General features: G+C 48.5%; 1 protein-coding gene across 2 annotated transcripts in view; it reads right to left on the bottom strand.

Annotated features, from left to right (window-relative positions):
• LOC118374102 (protocadherin-16) overlaps positions 1 to 27,933 on the bottom strand; it is a 217,865-nt gene that overhangs the window by 6,322 nt on the left and 183,610 nt on the right. For both annotated transcript variants that reach the window (XM_052467517.1, XM_052467516.1), the window contains exons 12-25: positions 26,313 to 26,798; positions 20,652 to 21,015; positions 15,467 to 15,706; positions 14,000 to 14,125; positions 10,963 to 11,172; positions 10,501 to 10,796; positions 10,004 to 10,254; positions 3,897 to 4,029; positions 3,601 to 3,787; positions 3,045 to 3,158; positions 2,514 to 2,725; positions 1,449 to 1,600; positions 1,042 to 1,172; positions 99 to 385 (exon numbers count right to left, since the gene is read on the bottom strand). In XM_052467517.1, the coding sequence (XP_052323477.1) occupies positions 99 to 385; positions 1,042 to 1,172; positions 1,449 to 1,600; positions 2,514 to 2,725; positions 3,045 to 3,158; positions 3,601 to 3,787; positions 3,897 to 4,029; positions 10,004 to 10,254; positions 10,501 to 10,796; positions 10,963 to 11,172; positions 14,000 to 14,125; positions 15,467 to 15,706; positions 20,652 to 21,015; positions 26,313 to 26,798 (3,189 nt within the window). The remainder of the gene's footprint in view (positions 1 to 98; positions 386 to 1,041; positions 1,173 to 1,448; positions 1,601 to 2,513; positions 2,726 to 3,044; positions 3,159 to 3,600; positions 3,788 to 3,896; positions 4,030 to 10,003; positions 10,255 to 10,500; positions 10,797 to 10,962; positions 11,173 to 13,999; positions 14,126 to 15,466; positions 15,707 to 20,651; positions 21,016 to 26,312; positions 26,799 to 27,933) is intronic.

The following is a 27,933-nucleotide window of genomic DNA, read 5'->3' on the forward strand; positions in this document are numbered from 1 at the left end:
AAAAATCCAGCTAAATAGTTCTCATAGTCTCTTATGGCATCATTGCATCCTGTCAACACAAACACAGATTTTCCGAGGCCGGTTAGAGGATAGACTACCTGGTAAAGATCCTGTGTGAACGTAGGAACGTTATCATTGACATCCTCCACCAGTATGGTGAGGTTAGCTTCAGTCTGGTGTTTGGAGTCAGTAGCCCTGACAGTCAGCGTGTACCAGGTCCTCTCCTCGTAGTCCAGAGGGGCTGTCAGAGACACCCCGCCCCCGTAGCGGTGGATCCCAAACACGCCCTGGGAGGACGGGTCCAGGTGGAGGGTGTAGGACAGGGTTGGGCCTGAGTCAACGTCGTTTCCAGTCACCTGGGTTATTACCGAGCCAATCAGAGTGTCTGGAGGGAGAGGGAGAGAAAAGGGGGAGGGGGATTGTACAGGGGGATAGAGAGTGAGAGTGGGAGAGAGCGAGAGAAAAGGGGGAGGGGGATTGTTATATGGGAACAACACTATAGCCATAGAAGCAGCTCCCAGCACATAACATATCCTATTACATCATGTTGCTTTTAGGAATATATTGCACACTTCTGATTTCTTTTTTTTTCCTGAATTGGATATTTTATACAGGAAACTGTAGACGTCATATGTACAGAAGGATATGAATAGAGGGAAACTTGGCTTCAGAACGACTCATAAAAGGGTCAGTTTTATCACTGAGAACTGCCGAGTGCTGCCAGAGACAGGAGTGAGGATCAGTGATAAGATCAGTGGACTAAAAGTTCACTGTTTAATTGACTGTGTCTCAAATGTCTTAGAAACTTGATACATACACCCCCTGGTAGAGCACGACATAGTGAATAGGATGTCAGTTAAACACACTTGGGTTCAAATACTATTTCAAACCATTCAAAAAATGTGTTTTTGCTTCAGCCTGCCTGAAGTACCAGTTGGGTGAGGTTTGCACTTTTGCGAAGCCCAGCTAAAGTATTTAAAATTAATTCAAATCATATTTGAACCCGGGTCTGCAGTTGAGACCTGTGGGTCATTGACTTACTCTCTGGCACTCTGATATCGCGCGGCAAGGGGATTGTAGGACTATTGTCATTGAGGTCCACGATTATCACCGTGAGGGTCGCCGAGCCGGCCAATCGTGGTGTGCCCCGGTCCGTTGCCGTAACAACCAACCTGGTGCCATGGAAATGATAAAAGAAACTGTCAGTTGGAGTTTGGTTATTATCTTTTATGTTTCAGGTTTCATAACCTGTAAGACCTGCTGTCTTACATCAGAACCTGTTGTAGCCTAGAGCATGACAGATATTTAGTTTCCAATACAAAGAGAAAGAGAGTACAGGAACAGAGAGAGTATTTATAGACTGAAAACAAAGGTTAGCCCACTTAGGGAGACCACATGGCAGGCAGATTGTGAACAAACACACACTCTCACAAGGCCCTGCCCCTCACTTGGTTTGTGTCCAGATCTCTCGGTCCATGATAGCGGCGGTGGTGATGCTTCCGGTCAGCGGGTCGATCTTGAACAGGCCGCTGAGAGACGACGACCTCAGACTGTAGGTCACCTGACCATTCTGGCCCTGGTCCAGGTCATCAGCCACCACCTGCATGGGACAGACAGGAAGTCACATGACAGAGGTTAGAAAGAAAATCTAAACCAAAAAAAGCATTGTCTTCTGATATCACTGGTTTTCTTTTGTCTTAAAAGCAAAGTGTACTTGTGTTTATGGTTAGCCATTTACAATCTGTTTTATTGTGTAGGAAACTGATTTTGCTGTCATTGGCTGTTGTTCACCCTTCCCCTGCTGTTCATTATTTTGAATGTTGTTTTGTTTTGTTTTTGAAAGCAATAGAAAAAATATAAAAAATAATAATAATCTGCCAACAGCTGGGGACAGACAGGAAGTCACATGACCAGAGGTTAAAGGTTAGAGAGGAAATAAATCAAAACAAAGAACAGATTTACAACAGCTGTGGAACAGTAATAGGACCTGGTGATGAATATTGGACTTGGAGAGTTTATAAGAAGGTTCTAAATGGCGGTGGTTTCATACAGCATACAGTTGAGTCTACAGTGGTTAGAGTGTTGGGCCAGTAACCGAAAGGTTGCTGGATCGAATCCAAGAGCTGACAAGGTAAAAATCTGTCATTCTGCCCCTGAGCAAGGCAGTTAACCCACTGTTCCCCGGGCACCAAAGATGTGGATGTCGATTATGGCAGCCCCCCGCACCTCTCTGAGACACATTTCAGTTGAATGCATTCAGTTGTACAACTTACTAGGTATCCTCCCTTTCCCTTTATATACTCAACTAGGAAACACACTGCAGTATAGGCCTAGGAACAGACAGTCACCTCTCAGAACTACCTCAGCAGCACTGAAACTATCCAGATCTCTACCGTCTGAACTTTTTCTAGCCCACCATCTCACACCACCTATAGCCAAGCATAATGCAGGTGTGTTTGTGAGTGTCTGCGTGCACCAGTGTGTGCATTAGTGTACCTCATTAGTGTACCTACCTGTATGATAGGGAAATGATATCCCTGTGCCTCTCGTATGTAGGCTACATAGTTCTGCAGCTGGAAGCGTGGCAGGTTGTCATTGACGTCCTGAAGGATCAGGTTGACCGCCATGAAGGAACTGGAGGATGCAGTTTCAGCCTTCACCACTAGGCGGAGTCTAGGGGTCTCCTCATAGTCCAGCCCCATGGAGCTCTGTACCCAGATCTCACCTGGTTAGAACAATAACAAGGACAGATCTCACCTGGTTAGAACAATAACAAGGACAGATCTCACCTGGTTAGAACAATAACAAGGACAGATCTCACCTAGTTAGAACAATAACAAGGACAGATCTCACCTGGTTAGAACAATTACAAAGGGTCTGAGAACAAACTGGGCAATGGATATTCATGATATGCATCAGGGATGTAGAGTGTAAACACACGTAAAGAGTTTTTGACACACCTTTTTCATACAGTGAATCTAAAAAAAAGTGTTTTATGCATTTTTTGTCAACATGGGTTTTTATGTAATTCCCCAGTGGCTTACCAGTGGAGGAGCTGATTCCAAAGGAGTGTAGGGTGTTGCCGCTGAAGATGCTGTAACTGATCCCACTACGGGATCCATCAGGGTACTGGGCCTGAGTCTGCACCACAGCGGTACCTGGAGGAGGACAACACCCACCTCACTATCACCCTGTGTTCTAAACCCACGCACCTCACTAGCACCCTGATTACTTACATTATACACACCTCAGACTCACAACAAAATGTATATACATTATTATAAACTGGGTGTTTCGAACCCTGAATGCTGATTGGCTGACAGCCGTGGTAAATCAAACCGTATACCACGGGTATGACAAAACATTTATTTTTACTGCTCTAATTATGTTGGTAACTAGTTTATAATAGCAATAAGGCGCCTCGGGGGTTTGTGATATATGGCCAATATACCACGGCTAAGGGCTGAATCCAGGCACTCAGCGTTGTGTTGTGCATAAAGACAGTCATTAGCCGCGGTATATTGGTCATACCACACCCCCCCGGAACGTATTGCTTAAATATCACACTCTTTGAATCAAAGAAAAATCCCCTGTTCCTACCTTTGGCGGCGTTCTCCTGCAGGCTGACGTCTCTAGCGTGGCGTGAGAAGCGGATCCCCCTGTAGGTCTGTTCTCTGATGTAGATGACCACCACCCCTAGAGAGGACTGAGCTGGGCTTCCCTGGTCCATAGCCTCTACAATCAGAGTCCTCTGGCCCTGGGTCAGTCCCTGCAGCATCTCTGTAGCCTGGGATGAAATAATTAATTAAAATTATTTTTGTCTTAAGTCTCCCTACGCAAGCCATCCCTTAAGTGGGTATTTGACACAAATACCCTGATGAATAACGTAACCACACCTGGATGTCCCCGGTCAGAGAGTTTATGGTGAAGCCCCGGACAGGGCTGGCGAAGCGGTAGAACAGTGAGCCGTTGGCCCCAAAATCCCGGTCCTCCGCCCGCATGGTGGACAGGACGCGATGGGAGGAGACACTGGAGAAGAAGAACATGGATGTCCAACTAAAATGTGTCTTCTGCTTTTATTCAAACCCCTCTGAAAGACACATGCAGAGGGAGGCTTGGAGCATAGGGCAGCCATACTACGATGCCCGTTGAGCAGTTTAGGGGTTACGTGCCTTGTTCAAGGGCACAACAGTAGGGGATGGCATCTAAGACACACAACAGTAGGGGATGGCATCTAAGACACACAACAGTAGGGGATGGCATCTAAGACACACAACAGTAGGGGATGGCATCTAAGACACACAACAGTAGGGGATGGCATCTAAGACACACAACAGTAGGGGATGGCATCTAAGACACACAACAGTAGGGGATGGCATCTAAGACACACAACAGTAGGGGATGGCATCTAAGACACACAACAGTAGGGGATGGCATCTAAGACACACAACAGTAGGGGATGGCATCTAAGACACACAACAGTAGGGGATGGCATCTAAGACACACAACAGTAGGGGATGGCATCTAAGACACACAACAGCAAGAGATGGCCTCTAAGACACACAACAGTAGGGGATGGCATCTAAGACACACAACAGTAGGGGATGGCATCTAAGACACACAACAGTAGGGGATGGCATCTAAGACACACAACAGTAGGGGATGGCATCTAAGACACACAACAGTAGGGGATGGCATCTAAGACACACAACAGTAGGGGATGGCATCTAAGACACACAACAGTAGGGGATGGCATCTAAGACACACAACAGTAGGGGATGGCATCTAAGACACACAACAGTAGGGGATGGCATCTAAGACACACAACAGTAGGGGATGGCATCTAAGACACACAACAGTAGGGGATGGCATCTAAGACACACAACAGTAGGGGATGGCATCTAAGACACACAACAGTAGGGGATGGCATCTAAGACACACAACAGCAAGTGATGGCATCTAAGACACACAACAGTAGGGGATGGCATCTAAGACACACAACAGCAAGTGATGGCATCTAAGACACACAACAGTAGGGGATGGCATCTAAGACACACAACAGTAGGGGATGGCATCTAAGACACACAACAGCAAGTGATGGCATCTAAGACACACAACAGTAGGGGATGGCATCTAAGACACACAACAGTAGGGGATGGCATCTAAGACACACAACAGTAGGGGATGGCATCTAAGACACACAACAGTAGGGGATGGCATCTAAGACACACAACAGTAGGGGATGGCATCTAAGACACACAACAGTAGGGGATGGCATCTAAGACACACAACAGTAGGGGATGGCATCTAAGACACACAACAGCAGGGGATGGCATCTAAGACACACAACAGTAGGGGATGGCATCTAAGACACACAACAGTAGGGGATGGCATCTAAGACACACAACAGTAGGGGATGGCATCTAAGACACACAACAGTAGGGGATGGCATCTAAGACACACAACAGTAGGGGATGGCATCTAAGACACACAACAGTAGGGGATGGCATCTAAGACACACAACAGTAGGGGATGGCATCTAAGACACACAACAGCAAGAGATGGCCTCTAAGACACACAACAGTAGGGGATGGCATCTAAGACACACAACAGTAGGGGATGGCATCTAAGACACACAACAGTAGGGGATGGCATCTAAGACACACAACAGTAGGGGATGGCATCTAAGACACACAACAGTAGGGGATGGCATCTAAGACACACCTCTTCAAGGAATACCTAGGATAGGGTAAGTAAGGGTAAGTAATCCTTCTCACCCCCCCTTCTCCCCCAACAAGATTTAGATGCAAGTGGCTGTTCCACTGGTTGTCATAAGGTGTATGCACCAATTTGTAAGTCGCTCTGGATAAGAGCGTCTGCTAAATGACTTAAATGTAAATGTAAATGCAGTAGGGGATGGCATCTAAGACACACAACAGTAGGGGATGGCATCTAAGACACACAACAGTAGGGGATGGCATCTAAGACACACAACAGCAAGAGATGGCCTCTAAGACACACAACAGTAGGGGATGGCATCTAAGACACACAACAGTAGGGGATGGCATCTAAGACACACAACAGTAGGGGATGGCATCTAAGACACACAACAGCAAGTGATGGCATCTAAGACACACAACAGTAGGGGATGGCATCTAAGACACACAACAGCAAGTGATGGCATCTAAGACACACAACAGTAGGGGATGGCATCTAAGACACACAACAGCAAGTGATGGCATCTAAGACACACAACAGTAGGGGATGGCATCTAAGACACACAACAGTAGGGGATGGCATCTAAGACACACAACAGCAAGTGATGGCATCTAAGACACACAACAGTAGGGGATGGCATCTAAGACACACAACAGTAGGGGATGGCATCTAAGACACACAACAGTAGGGGATGGCATCTAAGACACACAACAGTAGGGGATGGCATCTAAGACACACAACAGTAGGGGATGGCATCTAAGACACACAACAGTAGGGGATGGCATCTAAGACACACAACAGCAAGAGATGGCCTCTAAGACACACAACAGTAGGGGATGGCATCTAAGACACACAACAGTAGGGGATGGCATCTAAGACACACAACAGTAGGGGATGGCATCTAAGACACACAACAGTAGGGGATGGCATCTAAGACACACAACAGTAGGGGATGGCATCTAAGACACACAACAGTAGGGGATGGCATCTAAGACACACAACAGTAGGGGATGGCATCTAAGACACACAACAGCAAGAGATGGCCTCTAAGACACACAACAGTAGGGGATGGCATCTAAGACACACAACAGTAGGGGATGGCATCTAAGACACACAACAGTAGGGGATGGCATCTAAGACACACAACAGCAAGTGATGGCATCTAAGACACACAACAGTAGGGGATGGCATCTAAGACACACAACAGTAGGGGATGGCATCTAAGACACACAACAGCAAGTGATGGCATCTAAGACACACAACAGTAGGGGATGGCATCTAAGACACACAACAGCAAGTGATGGCATCTAAGACACACAACAGTAGGGGATGGCATCTAAGACACACAACAGTAGGGGATGGCATCTAAGACACACAACAGCAAGTGATGGCATCTAAGACACACAACAGTAGGGGATGGCATCTAAGACACACAACAGTAGGGGATGGCATCTAAGACACACAACAGCAAGAGATGGCCTCTAAGACACACAACAGTAGGGGATGGCATCTAAGACACACAACAGTAGGGGATGGCATCTAAGACACACAACAGTAGGGGATGGCATCTAAGACACACAACAGTAGGGGATGGCATCTAAGACACACAACAGCAAGTGATGGCATCTAAGACACACAACAGTAGGGGATGGCATCTAAGACACACAACAGCAAGTGATGGCATCTAAGACACACAACAGTAGGGGATGGCATCTAAGACACACAACAGTAGGGGATGGCATCTAAGACACACAACAGCAAGTGATGGCATCTAAGACACACAACAGTAGGGGATGGCATCTAAGACACACAACAGTAGGGGATGGCATCTAAGACACACAACAGTAGGGGATGGCATCTAAGACACACAACAGTAGGGGATGGCATCTAAGACACACAACAGTAGGGGATGGCATCTAAGACACACAACAGTAGGGGATGGCATCTAAGACACACAACAGCAAGAGATGGCCTCTAAGACACACAACAGTAGGGGATGGCATCTAAGACACACAACAGTAGGGGATGGCATCTAAGACACACAACAGTAGGGGATGGCATCTAAGACACACAACAGTAGGGGATGGCATCTAAGACACACAACAGTAGGGGATGGCATCTAAGACACACAACAGTAGGGGATGGCATCTAAGACACACAACAGTAGGGGATGGCATCTAAGACACACAACAGTAGGGGATGGCATCTAAGACACACAACAGTAGGGGATGGCATCTAAGACACACAACAGTAGGGGATGGCATCTAAGACACACAACAGCAAGTGCATAAGGCATCTAAGACACACAACAGTAGGGGATGGCATCTAAGACACACAACAGTAGGGGGGATGGCATCTAAGACACACAACAGCAAGTGATGGCATCTAAGACACACAACAGTAGGGGATGGCATCTAAGACACACAACAGCAAGTGATGGCATCTAAGACACACAACAGTAGGGGATGGCATCTAAGACACACAACAGTAGGGGATGGCATCTAAGACACACAACAGCAAGTGATGGCATCTAAGACACACAACAGTAGGGGATGGCATCTAAGACACACAACAGTAGGGGATGGCATCTAAGACACACAACAGCAAGAGATGGCCTCTAAGACACACAACAGTAGGGGATGGCATCTAAGACACACAACAGTAGGGGATGGCATCTAAGACACACAACAGTAGGGGATGGCATCTAAGACACACAACAGTAGGGGATGGCATCTAAGACACACAACAGTAGGGGATGGCATCTAAGAATCACAACAGCAAGAGATGGCCTCTAAGACACACAACAGTAGGGGATGGCATCTAAGACACACAACAGTAGGGGATGGCATCTAAGACACACAACAGTAGGGGATGGCATCTAAGACACACAACAGCAAGAGATGGCCTCTAAGACACACAACAGTAGGGGATGGCATCTAAGACACACAACAGTAGGGGATGGCATCTAAGACACACAACAGTAGGGGATGGCATCTAAGACACACAACAGTAGGGGATGGCATCTAAGACACACAACAGCAAGAGATGGCCTCTAAGACACACAACAGTAGGGGATGGCATCTAAGATGGCACACAACAGTAGGGGATGGCATCTAAGACACACAACAGTAGGGGATGGCATCTAAGACACACAACAGCAAGAGATGGCATCTAAGACACACAACAGTAGGGGATGGCATCTAAGACACACAACAGTAGGGGATGGCATCTAAGACACACAACAGTAGGGGATGGCATCTAAGACACACAACAGTAGGGGATGGCATCTAAGACACACAACAGTAGGGGATGGCATCTAAGACACACAACAGTAGGGGATGGCATCTAAGACACACAACAGTAGGGGATGGCATCTAAGACACACAACAGTAGGGGATGGCATCTAAGACACACAACAGTAGGGGATGGCATCTAAGACACACAACAGTAGGGGATGGCATCTAAGACACACAACAGTAGGGGATGGCATCTAAGACACACAACAGCAAGTGATGGCATCTAAGACACACAACAGTAGGGGATGGCATCTAAGACACACAACAGTAGGGGATGGCATCTAAGACACACAACAGTAGGGGATGGCATCTAAGACACACAACAGTAGGGGATGGCATCTAAGACACACAACAGTAGGGGATGGCATCTAAGACACACAACAGTAGGGGATGGCATCTAAGACACACAACAGTAGGGGATGGCATCTAAGACACACAACAGCAAGTGATGGCATCTAAGACACACAACAGCAAGTGATGGCATCTAAGACACACAACAGTAGGGGATGGCATCTAAGACACACAACAGTAGGGGATGGCATCTAAGACACACAACAGTAGGGGATGGCATCTAAGACACACAACAGTAGGGGATGGCATCTAAGACACACAACAGCAAGGGATGGCATCTAAGACACACAACAGCAAGTGATGGCATCTAAGACACACAACAGTAGGGGATGGCATCTAAGACACACAACAGTAGGGGATGGCATCTAAGACACACAACAGTAGGGGATGGCATCTAAGACACACAACAGCAAGTGATGGCATCTAAGACACACAACAGCAAGTGATGGCATCTAAGACACTTTTTATAAATGTTTTATTTAAATCACAACAAAGAAGACATGTGAAAGACAAAACTGTACAGATAAACCTTCCAGATGCCAGCCCAGTCCAACCCAGATTCTTCCCTGTCGGACATGGGATTTGAATCAGCAAACGTCCTGCCTTTGTCCTGCATCGCTAAGCTTTAGGCTACCTACCTGGAGGCTGAGATGTTGATGACGAGGGGGTCCTGGATGAAGAATGGAGCGTTGTCGTTCACGTCCTGTACATACACGGTGACCATGGCGGTGGAATTGCGAGGGCTGGCGGGGGACGAGTCTATGGCGCAGACATGGAAAGTGTACAACGTGGTTCGTTCTCGGTCGAGCGGAGCGGCGGTGATGACATGTCCCGTGTGCTGGTCGATGATGAACATGCCCTGGGAGCCACGCGACAGGAAGTACAGCACCTGGCATTAGAACAGATTACAGTAGATTAGATTACAAAAATTAACATCACTTTTAAGGCTTAGTGAGGCCTTCATTAACCCTTTGAATGTCTAGATAGATGGCTTCCATTTGTTGACAAAATGGCAAAAGTGTTATGCTCCATTTGGCAAATGTTCAGGGGGCTCAGGAGGCATAGGTCTCTAGTCAAAGGTGGTACACTATGTAGGGACTAGGGTGCCATTTGGGTATGAGTTCAGTCTGTGTACCTGGCTGTTAGATCCTTGGTCCAGGTCAGTAGCAGAGACCTCCAGCACCAGGGAGCCAATAGGAACATCCTCAGAGAGGTCAGTGGTGTAGCTGGGGCTGGTGAACTGGGGGCTGTGGTCGTTGACGTCCAGGAGAGTGACCTCTACAGTGGCCGTGCTGCTCAGGGCCGGAGAGCCCCCGTCAAGGGCTGTCACTGTCAGACTGTACCTGGCCCTACGTTCCCTGTCCAGCGGTCTGGAGGTGGAGAGAACACCTGACTTCCTGTCCACACGGAAGTCACCTGACGGGTCGCCCGCTAGAAGACAGAGGGAGAAACAGAGGAGGAAAGAGGAAGAGGGGCGAAATGGATACACAATATGAAAGGTCAATCAAAACAACATTGTGATCAATGGATCAATAGATCAATCAGTCAGTTATTAATTCAATTGGATTCCTCTGATGTACAAGTAGTTGGCTCTTACTTGTGATCTTGTAGGTCATCTCTCCGCTGTCCCCAGTGTCCAGGTCAATAGCTCTGAGGGTGAACAGCTCAACAGCCTCCATGTTCTCAGGCACCTCCAGACTGTAGTACAGTCTACTGAATGCTGGGGCATTGTCATTCTCATCCAACACCTGGATCTTCACTGCCGCCCTGGCAAAGTTAGGAGGCACGCCACCGTCTCGGGCATACACTGGACAAAAGGGAAGATTAGGAATTAAACAAGACTTCAGCAGTCTAAAAGAGTTTGTTATGTTTTATTAACTAAATCATATTGTGTTTCTTAGGGAGATTGTAGACAAACAGAGAGAGCTGGAGAGAAAATAACACCAACATTACCATTGCACCACTGATGTATCCCATAAAAACAGAACTATAAAAACATGGCCAGTTTGGAATGTTGGCTTGTTCATTTATCTCTATTGTAAAGCAGTGTGGCAGGGCTATCGTACCTCTATTGTAAAGTAGTGTGGCAGAGCTATCGTACCTCTATTGTAAAGTAGTGTGGCAGGGCTATCGTACCTCTATTGTAAAGCAGTGTGTCAGGGCTATCGTACCTCTATTGTAAAGCAGTGTGTCAGGGCTATCGTACCTCTATTGTAAAGTAGTGTGGCAGGGCTATCGTACCTCTATTGTAAAGAAGTGTGGCAGAGCTATCGTACCTCTATTGTAAAGAAGTGTGGCAGGGCTATCGTACCTCTATTGTAAAGCAGTGTGTCAGGGCTATCGTACCTCTATTGTAAAGCAGTGTGGCAGGGCTATCGTACCTCTATTGTAAAGCAGTGTGGCAGGGCTATCGTACCTCTATTGTAAAGCAGTGTGGCAGGGCTATCGTACCTCTATTGTAAAGCAGTGTGGCAGGGCTATCGTACCTCTATTGTAAAGCAGTGTGGCAGGGCTATCGTACCTCTATTGTAAAGCAGTGTGGCAGGGCTATCGTACCTCTATTCTAAAGCAGTGTTGGAGGGCTATCGTACCTCTATTGTAAAGCAGTGTGGCAGGGCTATCGTACCTCTATTGTAAAGTAGTGTGGCAGGGCTATCGTACCTCTATTGTAAAGTAGTGTGGCAGGGCTATCGTACCTCTATTGTAAAGCAGTGTGTCAGGGCTATCGTACCTCTATTGTAAAGCAGTGTGTCAGGGCTATCGTACCTCTATTGTAAAGTAGTGTGGCAGGGCTATCGTACCTCTATTGTAAAGAAGTGTGGCAGAGCTATCGTACCTCTATTGTAAAGAAGTGTGGCAGGGCTATCGTACCTCTATTGTAAAGCAGTGTGTCAGGGCTATCGTACCTCTATTGTAAAGCAGTGTGGCAGGGCTATCGTACCTCTATTGTAAAGCAGTGTGGCAGGGCTATCGTACCTCTATTGTAAAGCAGTGTGGCAGGGCTATCGTACCTCTATTGTAAAGCAGTGTGGCAGGGCTATCGTACCTCTATTGTAAAGCAGTGTGGCAGGGCTATCGTACCTCTATTGTAAAGCAGTGTGGCAGGGCTATCGTACCTCTATTGTAAAGCAGTGTGGCAGGGCTATCGTACCTCTATTCTAAAGCAGTGTTGGAGGGCTATCGTACCTCTATTGTAAAGCAGTGTGGCAGGGCTATCGTACCTCTATTGTAAAGCAGTGTGGCAGGGCTATCGTACCTCTATTCTAAAGCAGTGTTGGAGGGCTATCGTACCTCTATTGTAAAGCAGTGTGGCAGGGCTATCGTACCTCTATTCTAAAGCAGTGTTGGAGGGCTATCGTACCTCTATTGTAAAGCAGTGTGGCAGGGCTATCGTACCTCTATTGTAAAGCAGTGTGGCAGGGCTATCGTACCTCTATTCTAAAGCAGTGTTGGAGGGCTATCGTACCTCTATTGTAAAGCAGTGTGGCAGGGCTATCGTACCTCTATTGTAAAGCAGTGTGGCAGGGCTATCGTACCTCTATTATAAAGCAGTGTGGCAGGGCTATCGTACCTCTATTGTAAAGCAGTGTGGCAGGGCTATCGTACCTCTATTGTAAAGCAGTGTGGCAGGGCTATCGTACCTCTATTGTAAAGCAGTGTTGCAGGGCTATCGTACCTCTATTCTAAAGCAGTGTTGGAGGGCTATCGTACCTCTATTGTAAAGCAGTGTGGCAGGGCTATCGTACCTCTATTGTAAAGCAGTGTGGCAGGGATTTGAATAACTATTTTTGGGTCCAGGAAGTACCCTTTTTGGTTCCAGGTAGAACCCTTTTTGGTTCCAGGTAGAACCCTTTTTGGTTCCAGGTAGAACCCTTCTACATGGAACCCTTCTACATGAAGGGTTCTACCTGGAACCAAAAAGGGTTCTGTCTGGAACTGAAAATGGTTCTCCTATGGGAACAGCTGAAGAACCATTTTGGAACCTCTTTTTTAAAAAATGTACCCCTTTTTCTCCCCAATTTCGTGGTATCCAATTGTTAGTAGTTACTATCTTGTCTCATCGCTACAACTCCTGTACGGGCTCAGGAGAGACGAAGGTTGAAAGTCATGCGTCCTCCGATACACAACCCAACCACTGCTTCTTAACACAGCACGCATCCAACCGGGAAGCCAGGCGCACCAATGTGTCGGAGGAAACACCTTGCACTGGCAACCTTGGTTAGCGCGCACTGCGCCCGGCCCGCCACAGGAGTCGCTGGTGCGCGATGAGACAAGGACATCCTTACCGGCCAAGCCCTCCCTAACCCAGATGACGCTAGGCCAATTGTGCTTCCCCCACGGACCTCCCGGTCGCGGCCGGTTACGACAGAGCCTGGGCACGAACCCAGAGTCTCTGATGGCACAGCGCCCTTACCCACTGCGCCACCCGGGAGGCCCCGGAACCTCTTTTTCTAAGAGTGTGGGTTACTCATATAATGGGACAGTTACCTATCAGAGTGTACAGTTTTTAGACCTCTCTGTCCAGGGCTTTAACGGTTAGGATTAGGATTAAGGATCAGGGTTAGGGCTAGGAGTTAGGCTGAGGGGTTACGGGTTAAGGGTCAGGGTTAGATGTTATGGTCAGAGCCAGTTACCTGTCAGTGTGTATTGTTCCTGTGCCTCTCTGTCCAGGGCTTTAGTGGTGGTTATAACACCTGTAGCTGGGTGGATGCTAAAACCCTCGTCAGAGATGCCTCCATATGTCACCTGGCCGTTGGTACCTGGAGAGAGAGAGAGAGAGAGAGAGAGAAAAAGGGAGAGAAGGAGTATATGAAGTCTAACCCTAATACTATCTGTCAGCATCCTACACCATCCCCTTGACCCTTACCTTTCAACTGAAGGGTCTGGATAGGTATTAACACAGTAGTAGGGTGGAGCTTCCATATTACAGATACCGTTTGCGAACGTAAAAGGGTTAGGGCCAAGGGGATGTGGTAGGGAGAAGGATTGGAGCCGGCTGTGCAAGTCAAATCAACACTTTTCATTTTTTATTTAATTTAAATTTTACCCCTTTTTCTCCCCAATTTCATGGTATCCAATTGTTTAGTAGCTAATATCTTGTCTCATCGCTACAACTCCCGTACGGGCTCGGGAGAGACGAAGGTTGAAAGTCATGCGTCCTCCGATACACAACCCAACCAAGCCGCACTGCTTCTTAACACAGTGCGCATCCAACCCGGAAGCCAGCCACACCAATGTGTCGGAGGAAACACCGTGCACCTGGAAACCTTGGTTAGCGCGCACAAAGCCCTCCCTAACCCGGACAACGCTGGGCCAATTGTGCGTCGCCCCACGGACCTCCCGGTCGCGGCAGATCCTGGGCGCGAACCCAGAGTTTCTGGTGGCACAGCTGGCGCTGCAGTACAGCGTAATCAACACTTTTCATAGGTTGCGGGGTCCTATTCCATTCAGTCATATTATACTTTGAACCCTCTCTACCCCAGGGCACTGAAAACATTCGCAAAGAAGTGTTTGCGAAAAAAAACTAAACTTGTTTTTCTCACCTAAAAGAGCAAACACAGCAGCATTCCTGTTTTTATTTGTTCGTAGTTGGTTTTGCTGTGTAAGCGGGTGGCTGGGCTGCACGGGTCGGGCGGAGGCTGGTAGATTGTGTGTGTGTTTGTGTGTGTTGTGTTGTGTTTGTGTGTGATAGCGTGCTAACAGAGAAAGACTCTGGCACCATCACCTTACCCCACTAATCACCCTGGAGAGAAACTTTAAAATCCTTCTGGTTTATGTGCTCTTGACTAACTCCAGGGGAATGTGAACACACACACACAGACAAACAGACACACACACTCATCGTCCCCCAGCACGGTCTTCAATTAAAACCAACTGTTACTGACGGTGCTGATGATGTGAACATGCATTGAACACATGGAGGATCAACACTTAGAACAAGAGGCTCTGCTGGCTGACACTGAGTTCTACTATTTTAAAGAAACAGTACAGCAAATATGTAGTCTGTCTATATGTGTCTATATGTGCTTGTCAGTGCTGTATACTATGTATGTAACGACGGGATCTCCTGTGTTAGCCCACTGAGCTCAAGCCACTCTCACCTTGGTCCAGGTCGGAGGCCGACACTACCAGAACAGTGGTTCCTGCAGGCTGGTTCTCTGTAATCTGGGCTTGGTACTGCTTCTCCTGGAACCAGGGCACCTGGTCGTTCACATCAATGACCTGGACAGACAGCAGCTGGCTGGATGAGAGTGCTGGTACCCCGTGGTCCTGGGCTACGATGGTCAGGTTCAACAGGTCCTGATCCTCCCGGTCGATGGCCTTCAGGATAGACAGAGAACCTGGAGGAGAGGAGAGGGGTTAGAGAGAGAGTCTGGGGTGGAGGAGAGGAGAGGGGTTAGAGAGAGAGTCTGGGGTGGAGGAGAGGAGAGGGGTTAGAGAGAGAGTCTGGGGTGGAGGAGAGGAGAGGGGTTAGAGAGAGAGTCTGGGGTGGAGGAGAGGGGTTAGAGAGAGAACCTGGAGGAGAGGAGAGGGGTTAGAGAGGGAGTCTGGGGTGGAGAAGAGGGGTTAGAGAGGGAGTCTGGGGTGGAGGAGAGGGGTTAGAGAGGGAGTCTGGGGTGGAGGAGAGGAGAGGGGTTAGAGAGGGAGCCTGGGGGTGGAGGAGAGGAGAGGGGTTAGAGAGGGAGCCTGGGGGTGGAGGAGAGGAGAGGGGTTAGAGAGGGAGCCTGGGGTGGAGGAGAGGAGAGGGGTTAGAGAGGGAGCCTGGGGGTGGAGGAGAGGAGAGGGGTTAGAGAGGGAGCCTGGGGTGGAGGAGAGGAGAGGGGTTAGAGAGGGAGCCTGGGGGTGGAGGAGAGGAGAGGGGTTAGAGAGGGAGCCTGGGGTGGAGGAGAGGAGAGGGGTTAGAGAGGGAGCCTGGGGGTGGAGGAGAGTAGAGGGGTTAGAGAGGGAGCCTGGGGGTGGAGGAGAGGAGAGGGGTTAGAGAGGGAGCCTGGGGGTGGAGGAGAGGAGATGATACAGATTACAGGATGAAGAGAGACTCTAAGGAGTGGAGAGGGCCTTATGAGCCCTGGTCAAAAGTAGTGAACTTAGCTGGCATGCAGGGTGCTATTTGGGACACAGTCTCAGCCAGTCCCTCTCCCTACCTAGTGTGCAGTCACACCCTTTTAAAGGTTCCCACAACTCTGCTAGCTTCAACACACCGCTACCTTAACTTTCACCGCAAGCTTAAAATTTCACTGCAAGCTTCACAACTCTGCTAGGTTCAGCTTTCCCTGCTATTTTATTTATATTTTACTAGGCAAGTCAGTTAAGAACAAATTCTTATTTTCAATGACAGCCTAGGAACAGTTCAGGGGCAGAACAACAGATTTATACCTTGTCAGCTCGGGGATTCGAACCTGCAACCTTTTGGGTTACTAGTCCAACGCTCTAACCACTAGGCTACCCTGCCGCCCCAGCTTCACTTCTCTGCTAGCTTCATCTTTCACCCTCTCCGTCGGAGGCCGAGCGTTGCTCCTTGACAAGGGCTTTACTTACCTACACACACCCACCCACCCTGTCCACCCAGTCCACCCATTCTGTCCACCCAGTCCACCCTGTCCACCCACCCACCCTGTCCACCCAGTCCACCCATTCTGTCCACCCAGTCCACCCTGTCCACCCAGTCCACCCATTCTGTCCACCCAGTCCACCCTGTCCACCCAGTCCACCCATTCTGTCCACCCAGTCCACCCTGTCCACCCAGTCATCTGTGTGTGTGTGTGTGGACCTATTCCCATGAAATCCTAGACAGAAACAAAACACCAACAACCAAAAACGTGCAGACTGCTGGGAACCATTAAAGGAGCGATTACAACTGCATGTGTGTGTGACTCAGTCCCTCTTTTGAGACTTTGATAACACCGACACGCACACACTATTTGCCGTTTGGTCTTCTGGGCTTTCCTGTGGTGTGTGAGACACGTTGACCCCGGCTCCACCCCTCCCCCACCAATCAGGAACCAAGGAGCCTCATGGTTGGCTGAGGGGATAAAAGCAGGAAGCTGTCAAGATCTATCAGGTGTGTCACAGAGAGAGCGTGGCCATCTTAATATGGTTTCAGTATATATGTGTGTGTGTATATGTGTGTGTGCGTGCAGGCATGGGTGTGTGTGTGGTGCCCATCTTGAACTGGTTCCAGCCATGCAGGTAGTTAGACAGTATAATGACAGTATAATGACAGTATAATGACAGTATAATATCATGAGTTAATCCTCTGAGCACCTGGTCTGCTCCTGTCCTGTCAAGCGGCCCAGGCCAGGGTCTACGATGACGGGAGAAACGGTCCCATCTCTACACATTCTGTTTTGGTTAGGTTCCCATTACACCAGCACTACAGGGAGTTGTGTAGGAGAAGCCTACTACAGATCATGGTAACCTTGGATCCTTCTGGGTGGAGGATGGGTGTCTCCTAACTCTATTAGGGGTTCTTTCCCCCTCCTCTGGGCTCAATGGAAATATTAAATCAAACTATGTGTGTTGAGTTTTCTATGTGGGATGATTTTTTTGCCCTTACAGATGGCTTGATCGAGGTCTGAGAATCCGCCCCTGAAGGTTTTTCATTGTTCTTTTTTATCAACTTGTGTAAGACGACTCTGTTCTCTAGACTCATTTGATTAATAGAAGGAACTAATAGAGTGTCTAACATGAGATAAAACAAGGAGAGCAAGGAAACCATTTTTACCTTAGTTCACCCCATCTTCAGAACTGTGACTGCTCTACTCTAATACAACCATGCATATACGTAAGCCAAACAGACCAATTGGAAACATCCAAAATAGGTTTTCCATGTTTCTCTCTCTCTCTCTTTTTCTCTCTCTCCCTCTCTCTCCCCTCCTCCTACCCATGTGCTGTTAGTGACCAGGCTTGGGATGGGATCACTGAGGAGTCACAGCGGCTGAAACTATTCCAGCCACTAACTCTGACCATACTAAAGGCTCAGGGGCTAGTTATCTCAGAGCGTACGGCGATCCAGAGAGAATACAACAAACCCAACAACAGAACCAACACCCCCCTCCTCCCTCCTTCTCCTCCCGCCTCACTCTCTCTTTGACTGTTGCGGCTCATTAAAGCATGAATCTGAAATGAGTCAGTGCTGTGCCCTCTCTCCTCCTTTGCTCCCAGGGCCAGGTAATGAGAAGGAGAGGGAAGCCCTAATCTCAGCACTGCACGGCAGGCCTGGTGTGTGTGTGTAATCTCAGCACTGCACGGCAGGCCTGGTGTGTGTGTGTAATCTCAGCACTGCACGGCAGGCCTGGTGTGTTTGTGTAATCTCAGCACTGCACGGCAGGCCTGGTGTGTGTGTGTAATCTCAGCACTGCACGGCAGGCCTGGTGTGTTTGTGTAATCTCAGCACTGCACGGCAGGCCTGGTGTGTGTGTGTAATCTCAGCACTGCACGGCAGGCCTGGTGTGTGTGTGTAATCTCAGCACTCTAAGGCAGGCCTGGTGTGTGTGTGTAATCTCAGCACAGCACGGCAGGCCTGGTGTGTGTGTGTAATCTCAGCACTGCACGGCAGGCCTGGTGTGTGTGTGTAATCTCAGCACTGCACGGCAGGCCTGGTGTGTGTGTGTAATCTCAGCACAGCACGGCAGGCCTGGTGTGTGTGTGTAATCTCAGCACTGCACGGCAGGTCTGGTGTGTGTGTGTAATCTCAGCACTCTACGGCAGGCCTGGTGTGTGTGTGTAATCTCAGCACTGCACGGCAGGCCTGGTGTGTGTGTGTAATCACAGCACTACACGGCAGGCCTGGTGTGTGTGTGTAATCTCAGCACTGCACGGCAGGCCTGGTGTGTGTGTGTAATCTCAGCACAGCACGGCAGGCCTGGTGTGTGTGTGTAATCTCAGCACTCTACGGCAGGCCTGGTGTGTGTGTGTAATCACAGCACAGCACGGCAGGCCTGGTGTGTGTGTGTAATCTCAGCACTGCACGGCAGGCCTGGTGTGTGTGTGTAATCACAGCACAGCACGGCAGGCCTGGTGTGTGTGTGTAATCTCAGCACTGCACGGCAGGCATGGTGTGTGTGTATAATCTCAGCACAGCACGGCAGGCCTGGTGTGTGTGTGTAATCTCAGCACTCTAAGGCAGGCCTGGTGTGTGTGTGTAATCACAGCACAGCACGGCAGGCCTGGTGTGTGTGTGTAATCTCAGCACAGCACGGCAGGCCTGGTGTGTGTGTGTAATCTCAGCACTGCACGGCAGGCCTGGTGTGTGTGTGTAATCTCAGCACAGCACGGCAGGCCTGGTGTGTGTGTGTAATCTCAGCACTCTACGGCAGGCCTGGTGTGTGTGTGTAATCTCAGCACTGCACGGCAGGCCTGGTGTGTGTGTGTAATCACAGCACAGCACGGCAGGCCTGGTGTGTGTGTGTAATCTCAGCACAGCACGGCAGGCCTGGTGTGTGTGTGTAATCTCAGCACAGCACGGCAGGCCTGGTGTGTGTGTGTAATCTCAGCACTCTACGGCAGGCCTGGTGTGTGTGTGTAATCTCAGCACTCTACGGCAGGCCTGGTGTGTGTGTGTAATCACAGCACAGCACGGCAGGCCTGGTGTGTGTGTGTAATCTCAGCACTGCACGGCAGGCCTGGTGTGTGTGTGTAATCACAGCACAGCACGGCAGCCCTGTCCGTTGCGTGTCTAGCAGTGTGTGTTTACTGCCAGCCTCTCCTCGCTGTGTCCTTCTGCTGTGGAAAAAGTAGTTAAACTCGGGCCAGATAGCTGTATCGTTACTTACAGCGGTGGTGGTTGTTACAGCAGTGTTGGTGGTGGTTGTTACAGTGGTGGTAGAGCTTAGCGCTCAGGTAGACAGGCCTACCCAACGTACCGGGATAACTTCATTAACTGTAATTCGTCTCTCACACGACATCTCTTCACACATCCCTGTTTATACTGTTTTAAATTTGCTGGGGCCTGATTATAGGTTGAAACTTATGAGACTCTCTCACAGACCCAACCACATGGAGGCTGGGAATGTGGTACCAATGGCCTTCTGACATCACACCATGTGTTTACAGCACAGATGGTAACTACATGATTGTTCTGGTGAGAAAACAATAATGTATGCCAGTGTTACCGACCAGGTTTTAACCCGGTTGCCTGTGTGCCACAAGGCTGTGTTATCCAGCTGAGCTAAAGCTTAGGCATTAGCTTGGGGAGCTAACAAAAGTCTTCAGGTCTCAGACTAGGTTATCTTTTCTTTTAGCTTCCAAACCACTTTCATTATACTAGGAGTTGTTTAAATGACCCACCAGTATTAGGGTTGAGGCTGAATGTCCCTCCAGCGTTGCCAGTCTCGATGAAGTAGCTGACCCGTCCGTTCTCCCCCTGGTCGGCATCTCGCGCCACAACGTAGAGAACCACGAAGCCCACAGGCTGGTCCTCCATGACGCTAACCGCGGATGGCGAGCTGAACACTGGAGCATTGTCATTCTCATCTGTCACAAACACCCTCACCGTCACCGAGCCCCAGCGCCGTTGGCTGGCATTCAGGGCGGAGTCTGTTGCCTGGACGACCAGGATAAGGGAGGAAGTGACCTCATGGTCCAGTTCCTGTGCCAGGGTCAGGACGCCAGTGGAAGGGTCAAGCACCAGGAGGTCAGTGAGGTCAGGGTACTGGAACGTAGTAGAATTAAATAATGTTTTATAATATATAATATATATATATATATATATAATATAACTTTATTAGTCCAGGGTACTGAAACAGACTAGAATAAATATAACTTTATTAGTCCAGGATACTGAAACAGACTAGAATAAATATAACTTTATTAGTCCAGGATACTGAAACAGAGGAGAAGAGAACATAACTTTATTAATCCATTTGCAGAGATAAATCATTCTTCTGCTCTACTCCCTAAACAGCTAGTTTATGGGGTTAGGTGCCTTGCTCAAGGGCACAATGGCAGGAGATGGTCTATTTGCCAGTGATTTCATCTCCAACTTTCACGACCGGTCTGGAATTTGAAACAGCAATGTTCCTGTTACTGATTTGCTTCTCTAACCTGTGGGTCTTAACCCTAACCTCCTAACCCTAACCCCCTAACTTCTGTTACTGATTTGCTTCTCTAACCTGTGGGTCTTAACCCTAACCTCCTAACCCTAACCCCCTAACTTCTGTTACTGATTTGCTTCTCTAACCTGTGGGTCTTAACCCTAACCTCCTAACCCTAACCTCCTAACCCTAACCTCCTAACCCTAACCTCCTAACCCTAACCTCCTAACCCTAGCCTCCTAACCCTAACCCCTAACCCTAACCTCCTAACCCTAACCCCTAACCTCCTAACCCTAACCTCCTAACCCTAACCTCCTAACCCTAACCCCTAACCCTAACCCCTAACCCTAACCCCTAACCCTAACCCTAACCCCCTAACCCTAACCTCCTAACCCTAACCCCTAACCCTAACCTCCTAACCCTAACCTCCTAACCCTAACCTCCTAACCCTAACCTCCTAACCCTAACCTCCTAACCCTAACCTCCTAACCCTAACCTCCTAACCCTAATCTCTTAACCCTAACCTCCTAACCCTAATCTCTTAACCCTAACCTCCTAACCCTAACCTCCTAACCCTAACCTCCTAACCCTAACCCTAACCCTAACCCTAACCTCCTAACCCTAACCTCCTAACCCTAACCTCCTAACCCCAACCTCCTAACCCCAACCTCCTAACCCTAACCTCCTAACCCTAACCTCCTAACCCTAACCTCCTAACCCTAACCTCCTAACCCTAACCCCTAACCCTAACCTCCTAACCCTAACCTCCTAACCCTAACCCCTAACCCTAACCTCCTAACCCTAACCTCCTAACCCTAACCCTAACCTCCTAACCCTAACCTCCTAACCCTAACCTCCTAACCCTAACCCTAACCCTAACCCCTAACCCCTAACCCTAACCCCTAACCCTAACCTCCTAACCCTAACCTCCTAACCCTAACCTCCTAACCCTAACCCCTAACCCCCTAACCCTAACCCCCTAACCCTAACCTCCTAACCCTAACCTCCTAACCCCTAACCCTAACCTCCTAACCCTAACCTCCTAACCCTAACCTCCTAACCCTAACCTCCTAACCCTAACCTCCTAACCCTAACCCCCTAACCCTAACCCCTAACCCTAACCTCCTAACCCTAACCCCTAACCCTAACCTCCTAACCCTAACCTCCTAACCCTAACCTCCTAACCCTAACCTCCTAACCCTAACCTCCTAACCCTAACCTCCTAACCCTAATCTCTTAACCCTAACCTCCTAACCCTAATCTCTTAACCCTAACCTCCTAACCCTAACCTCCTAACCCTAACCTCCTAACCCTAACCCCTAACCCTAACCCCTAACCCTAACCCCTAACCCTAACCTCCTAACCCTAACCTCCTAACCTCCTAACCCTAACCTCCTAACCCTAACCTCCTAACCCTAACCTCCTAACCCTAACCCCCTAACCCTAACCATCTAACCCTAACCTCCTAACCCTAACCCCCTAACCCTAACCTCCTAACCCTAACCTCCTAACCCTAACCCCCTAACCCTAACCTCCTAACCCTAACCTCCTAACCCTAACCTCCTAACCCTAACCCCCTAACCCTAACCCCTAACCCTAACCTCCTAACCCTAACCTCCTAACCCTAACCCCTAACCCCTAACCCTAACCTCCTAACCCTAACCTCCTAACCCTAACCCCTAACCCTAACCCCTAACCCTAACCTCCTAACCCTAACCTCCTAACCCTAACCTCCTAACCCTAACCTCCTAACCCTAACCCCTAACCCTAACCCCCTATCCCTAACCCCTAACCCTAACCTCCTAACCCTAACCTCCTAACCCTAACCTCCTAACCCTAACCCTAACCCTAACCCCTAACCCTAACCCCTAACCCTAACCTCCTAACCCTAACCTCCTAACCCTAACCTCCTAACCCTAACCTCCTAACCCTAACCTCCTAACCCTAACCTAACCCTAACCCTAACCCCCCTAACCATAACCTCCTAACCATAACCTCCTAACCCTAACCTCCTAACCCTAACCTCCTAACCCTAACCCCTAACCCTAACCCCTAACCCTAACCCCCTAACCCTAACCTCCTAACCCTAACCTCCTAACCCTAACCTCCTAACCCTAACCTCCTAACCCTAACCTCCTAACCCTAACCCCCTAACCCTAACCTCCTAACCCTAACCTCCTAACCCTAACCTCCTAACCCTAACCTCCTAACCCTAACCCCCTAACCCTAACCTCCTAACCCTAACCTCCTAACCCTAACCTCCTAACCCTAACCCCTAACCCTAACCTCCTAACCCTAACCTCCTAACCCTAACCTCCTAACCCTAACCTCCTAACCCTAACCTCCTAACCCTAACCCCCTAACCCTAACCTCCTAACCCTAACCTCCTAACCCTAACCCCCTAACCCTAACCTCCTAACCCTAACCTCCCAACCCTAACCTCCTAACCCTAACCTCCTAACCCTAACCTCCTAACCCTAACCTCCTAACCCTAACCTCCTAACCCTAACCTCCTAACCCTAACCTCCTAACCCTAACCTCCTAACCCTAACCTCCTAACCCTAACCCCCTAACCCTAACCCCCTAACCCTAACCTCCTAACCCTAACCTCCTAACCCTAACCTCCTAACCCTAACCTCCTAACCCTAACCTCCTAACCCTAACCTCCTAACCCTAACCTCCTAACCCTAACCCCTAACCCTAACCCCCTAACCCTAACCTCCTAACCCTAACCTCCCTAACCCTAACCTCCTAACCCTAACCTCCTAACCCTAACCTCCTAACCCTAACCCCCTAACCCTAACCCCCTAACCCTAACCTCCTAACCCTAACCTCCTAACCCTAACCTCCTAACCCTAACCTCCTAACCCTAACCTCCTAACCCTAACCTCCTAACCCTAACCTCCTAACCCTAACCTCCTAACCCTAACCTCCTAACCCTAACCCCTAACCCTAACCCCTAACCCTAACCCCCTAACCCTAACCTCCTAACCCTAACCTCCTAACCCTAACCTCCTAACCCTAACCTCCTAACCCTAACCTCCTAACCCTAACCTCCTAACCCTAACCCCCTAACTTCGGGATGCACAATATATTGGTGAAGATATGGGAATCAGACAATATTAGCTAAAAATGCCAATATCAACATCGGCCCGATGTGCAAAAGCGATGTCAAAGCTGACATGCATACCTATATAACGTAGGTAGATGACGTGCATACCTATATAACGTAGGTAGATGACGTGCATACCTATATAACGTAGGTAGATGACGTGCATACCTATATAACGTAGGTAGATGACGTGCATACTATATAACGTAGGTAGATGACGTGCATACCTATATAACGTAGGTAGATGACGTGCATACCTATATAACGTAGGTAGATGACGTGCATACCTATATAACGTAGGTAGATGACGTGCATACCTATATAACGTAGGTAGATGACGTGCATACCTATATAACGTAGGTAGATGACGTGCATACCTATATAACGTAGGTAGATGACGTGCATACCTATATAACGTAGGTAGATGACGTGCATACCTATATAACGTAGGGACATGGCGTAATGATGCCACGTAAAATGTTGTGCTATATGTGCAACACAGAATTCCTGACCTGGCCCACAATGTCTGCTGTGTGGTGTGTGGGTCATTTGAAAGAGTAAGAAAATGTCAACGAGAAACTCAAAGGCAAAATCCATTAACACCAAGATAATCTTGATTGACCTTGACAACCAATAATTCTCTGTCGTGGGTGATGTTGGCATTCGCTGACTGGTCGCGCAGCGGTACATACAAACGTTACCAAGTGCGCTATTCCTCAGATGTTGCCCTACCGGAGTTACACAGTATTTTTGAAACGCACATCCATGAGCTACTTGCTATGGGCGTCACTACTATTAGATTCACGACTGACATTTTGACCAGCGATGTCAGCCCCATGAGCATGCTGAGTCTGTCAGCACAGTGGGTCGTCAAGGATTTATTTCATGCTCATGAATGTGCTGGTTGTCATACCACTGCTGCCATTTCAATGGCATTTGAGAACATTGGAAACTTGGAAACATGAACACACTAGCTAGCTCCAATTGAACAAGTGACTCCTCGAACAAAAAGCTCATCAACTGTGCCTACAGCAGATGTGATACCCTCTGTCATGGCATTGAAAACGCCCGCTCAACAAAACTGCCGATACAGGCTGTGAACAAGCGATTCGGTGGCATTCTCTCTTTACTGTGTCGCCACCATGCTGGATGCTAGGTACAATAACCGCTACTTCGATGTAGACAAGAAACAGGGTTTACATGAAATGGTACAGACGCAGCTGGACAAGATGGAAACAGACACAGTGATAGTGCGCACGGAGGAAGAGAGGTCACGGACAGACAGAGCTGAAACTTCACTGCTTGACATGTATGATGAAATCCTGGTTGAGACTGAACAAATGAACGAACCAACACAGCAAGTAAGTGAAATAAATAGATTTTGATGATGTTTTACTGATAATGGGGACGAAAATGCCAACAAAATAACTTTTTGGTCAGTGTGGTGTGTGTGTAACCTTTATTTAACTAGGCAGTTAAGAACAAATTCTTATTTACAATGACGGCCTACCCCGGCCAAACCCGGATGACGCCAATTGTGCGCCGCCCTATGGGACACCCGGATGTGATACAGCCTGGATTCGAACCAGGGATTGTAGTAACACCTCTTGCACTGAGATGAGATGCCTTAGACAGCTGCGTCCATGTGTGTCTATTAACGATGTAACTATACTAGAATGCTTAAAAGGCCACTAAAATGTTAAATATCAGTTATCAGTATCAATTTTTGGGGGGCAATGAAAATATTGGATATCGGTATCAGCCAAAAATGTCATATCAGTGCATCACTACTCCTAACCCTACCTGGTGCAGGATGGAGTAGGTCAGCAGGCTGTTGGGCCCTGATCCGTCGTGATCCGAGGCCTGGAAGGTGTAGATGGACGCCCCAGGCCCCATGTTCTCAGGTATCACCACGGTAACGGGGTCCCCCGGGAAGCGGGGTGCATGGTCGTTGCTGTCCTCCACCTCGATGTCTAGCTGCACCAGGTGGCTGCTGGGTAACGTCATGGAGAAGTCATCCACCTCTATCTGTAGTGTGTAGCGGGCGGAGCGCTCATAATCCAGCTCCCTCGCCAGGTACACGTCACCTGTCTGACGGTCCACCATGAACGTTCCGTCTCGGTCTGACCCGCCCACCACCGTGTAGGTCACCTGACCGGCCTCAGGGAGCTCAAAGACATCATGTGACCTCACAGAGCCAATCATAGAGCCTGGTTTGGCCTCCTCGACGGAGTTAAAGGACATGGAGAGGGAGTTGGCTTTGGAAGGAGCTCTGCTCGCACTCTGGACCTGTGGACAGGGAGATTGGAATTTGGTAAGCATATATCCTCAATACCACTCAGGACCTATCGTCAGACAGATAGGGATATGGTTAGACAACTGTATATCATCAATATATTGGTGTTAAAAGTTTGTAGCTAGCTAACGTCATCACCAGGCTCAATTGTGAGAGCCGGCTGGAGGATGAAATTAGTAGCTAGCTAATCAATGTTTCTCCAAACAATCTACTGACTGTTGAGGGACATTATTAGCAACTATGAATATCCTGACAGTTAATGATAATCCATTTAGCAAGATAGCTGAATATCAACAGTCAGCAGACTCATGCTACAGGGCATTCGGAAAGTATTCAGACCCCTTCACTTTCTCCACATTTTGTTATGTTACAGCCTTCATTAAACATTTTAAAAATCCCCCTCATCAATCTACACACAATAACCCATAATGGCAAAGAAAAAAACGTTTTTAAATGTTTTTGAAAACAGATTTAGAAATAAAATAAAACTGAAATATCACATTTACATAAGTATTCAGACCCTTTACTCCGTACTTTGTTGAAGCACCTTTGGCAGCGATTACAGCCTTGATTCTTCTTGGGTATGATGCTACAAGCTTGGCACACCAGAGTTTCTCCCATTCTTCTCTGCAGATCCTCTCAAGCTCTGTCAGGTTGGATGGGGAGCATTGCTGCATAGCTATTTTCAGGTCTTCCTAGAGATATTTGGATGGGTTCAAATCAGGGCTCTGGCTGGGCCACTCAAGGACATTCCGAGACTAATGCCACTCCTGCGTTGTCTTGGCTGTGTGCTTAGGGTCATTGTCCTGTTGGAATGTGAACCTACGCCTGAGTCTGCACATCAAGGATCTCTATGTACTTTGCTCCATTCATCTTTCCCTTGATCCGGACAAGTCTCAAAGTCCTTCCTGTTGAAAAACATCCCCACTGCATGATGCTGCCACCACCATGCTTCACTGTAGGGATGGTGCCAGGTTTCCTCCAGACGTGCTGGCATTCAGGCCAAAGAGTTAATTCTCGGGTTTCATCACAGCAGAGAATCTTGTTTCTCATGTTTCTCTCTTTTGGCAAACTCCAAGCGGGCTTTCATGTGCCTTTTACTGAAGAGTGGCTTCCGTCTGGCTACTC

Source organism: Oncorhynchus keta, chromosome 18, assembly GCF_023373465.1.
Source record: "Oncorhynchus keta strain PuntledgeMale-10-30-2019 chromosome 18, Oket_V2, whole genome shotgun sequence".
Taxonomy (NCBI): domain Eukaryota; kingdom Metazoa; phylum Chordata; class Actinopteri; order Salmoniformes; family Salmonidae; genus Oncorhynchus; species Oncorhynchus keta.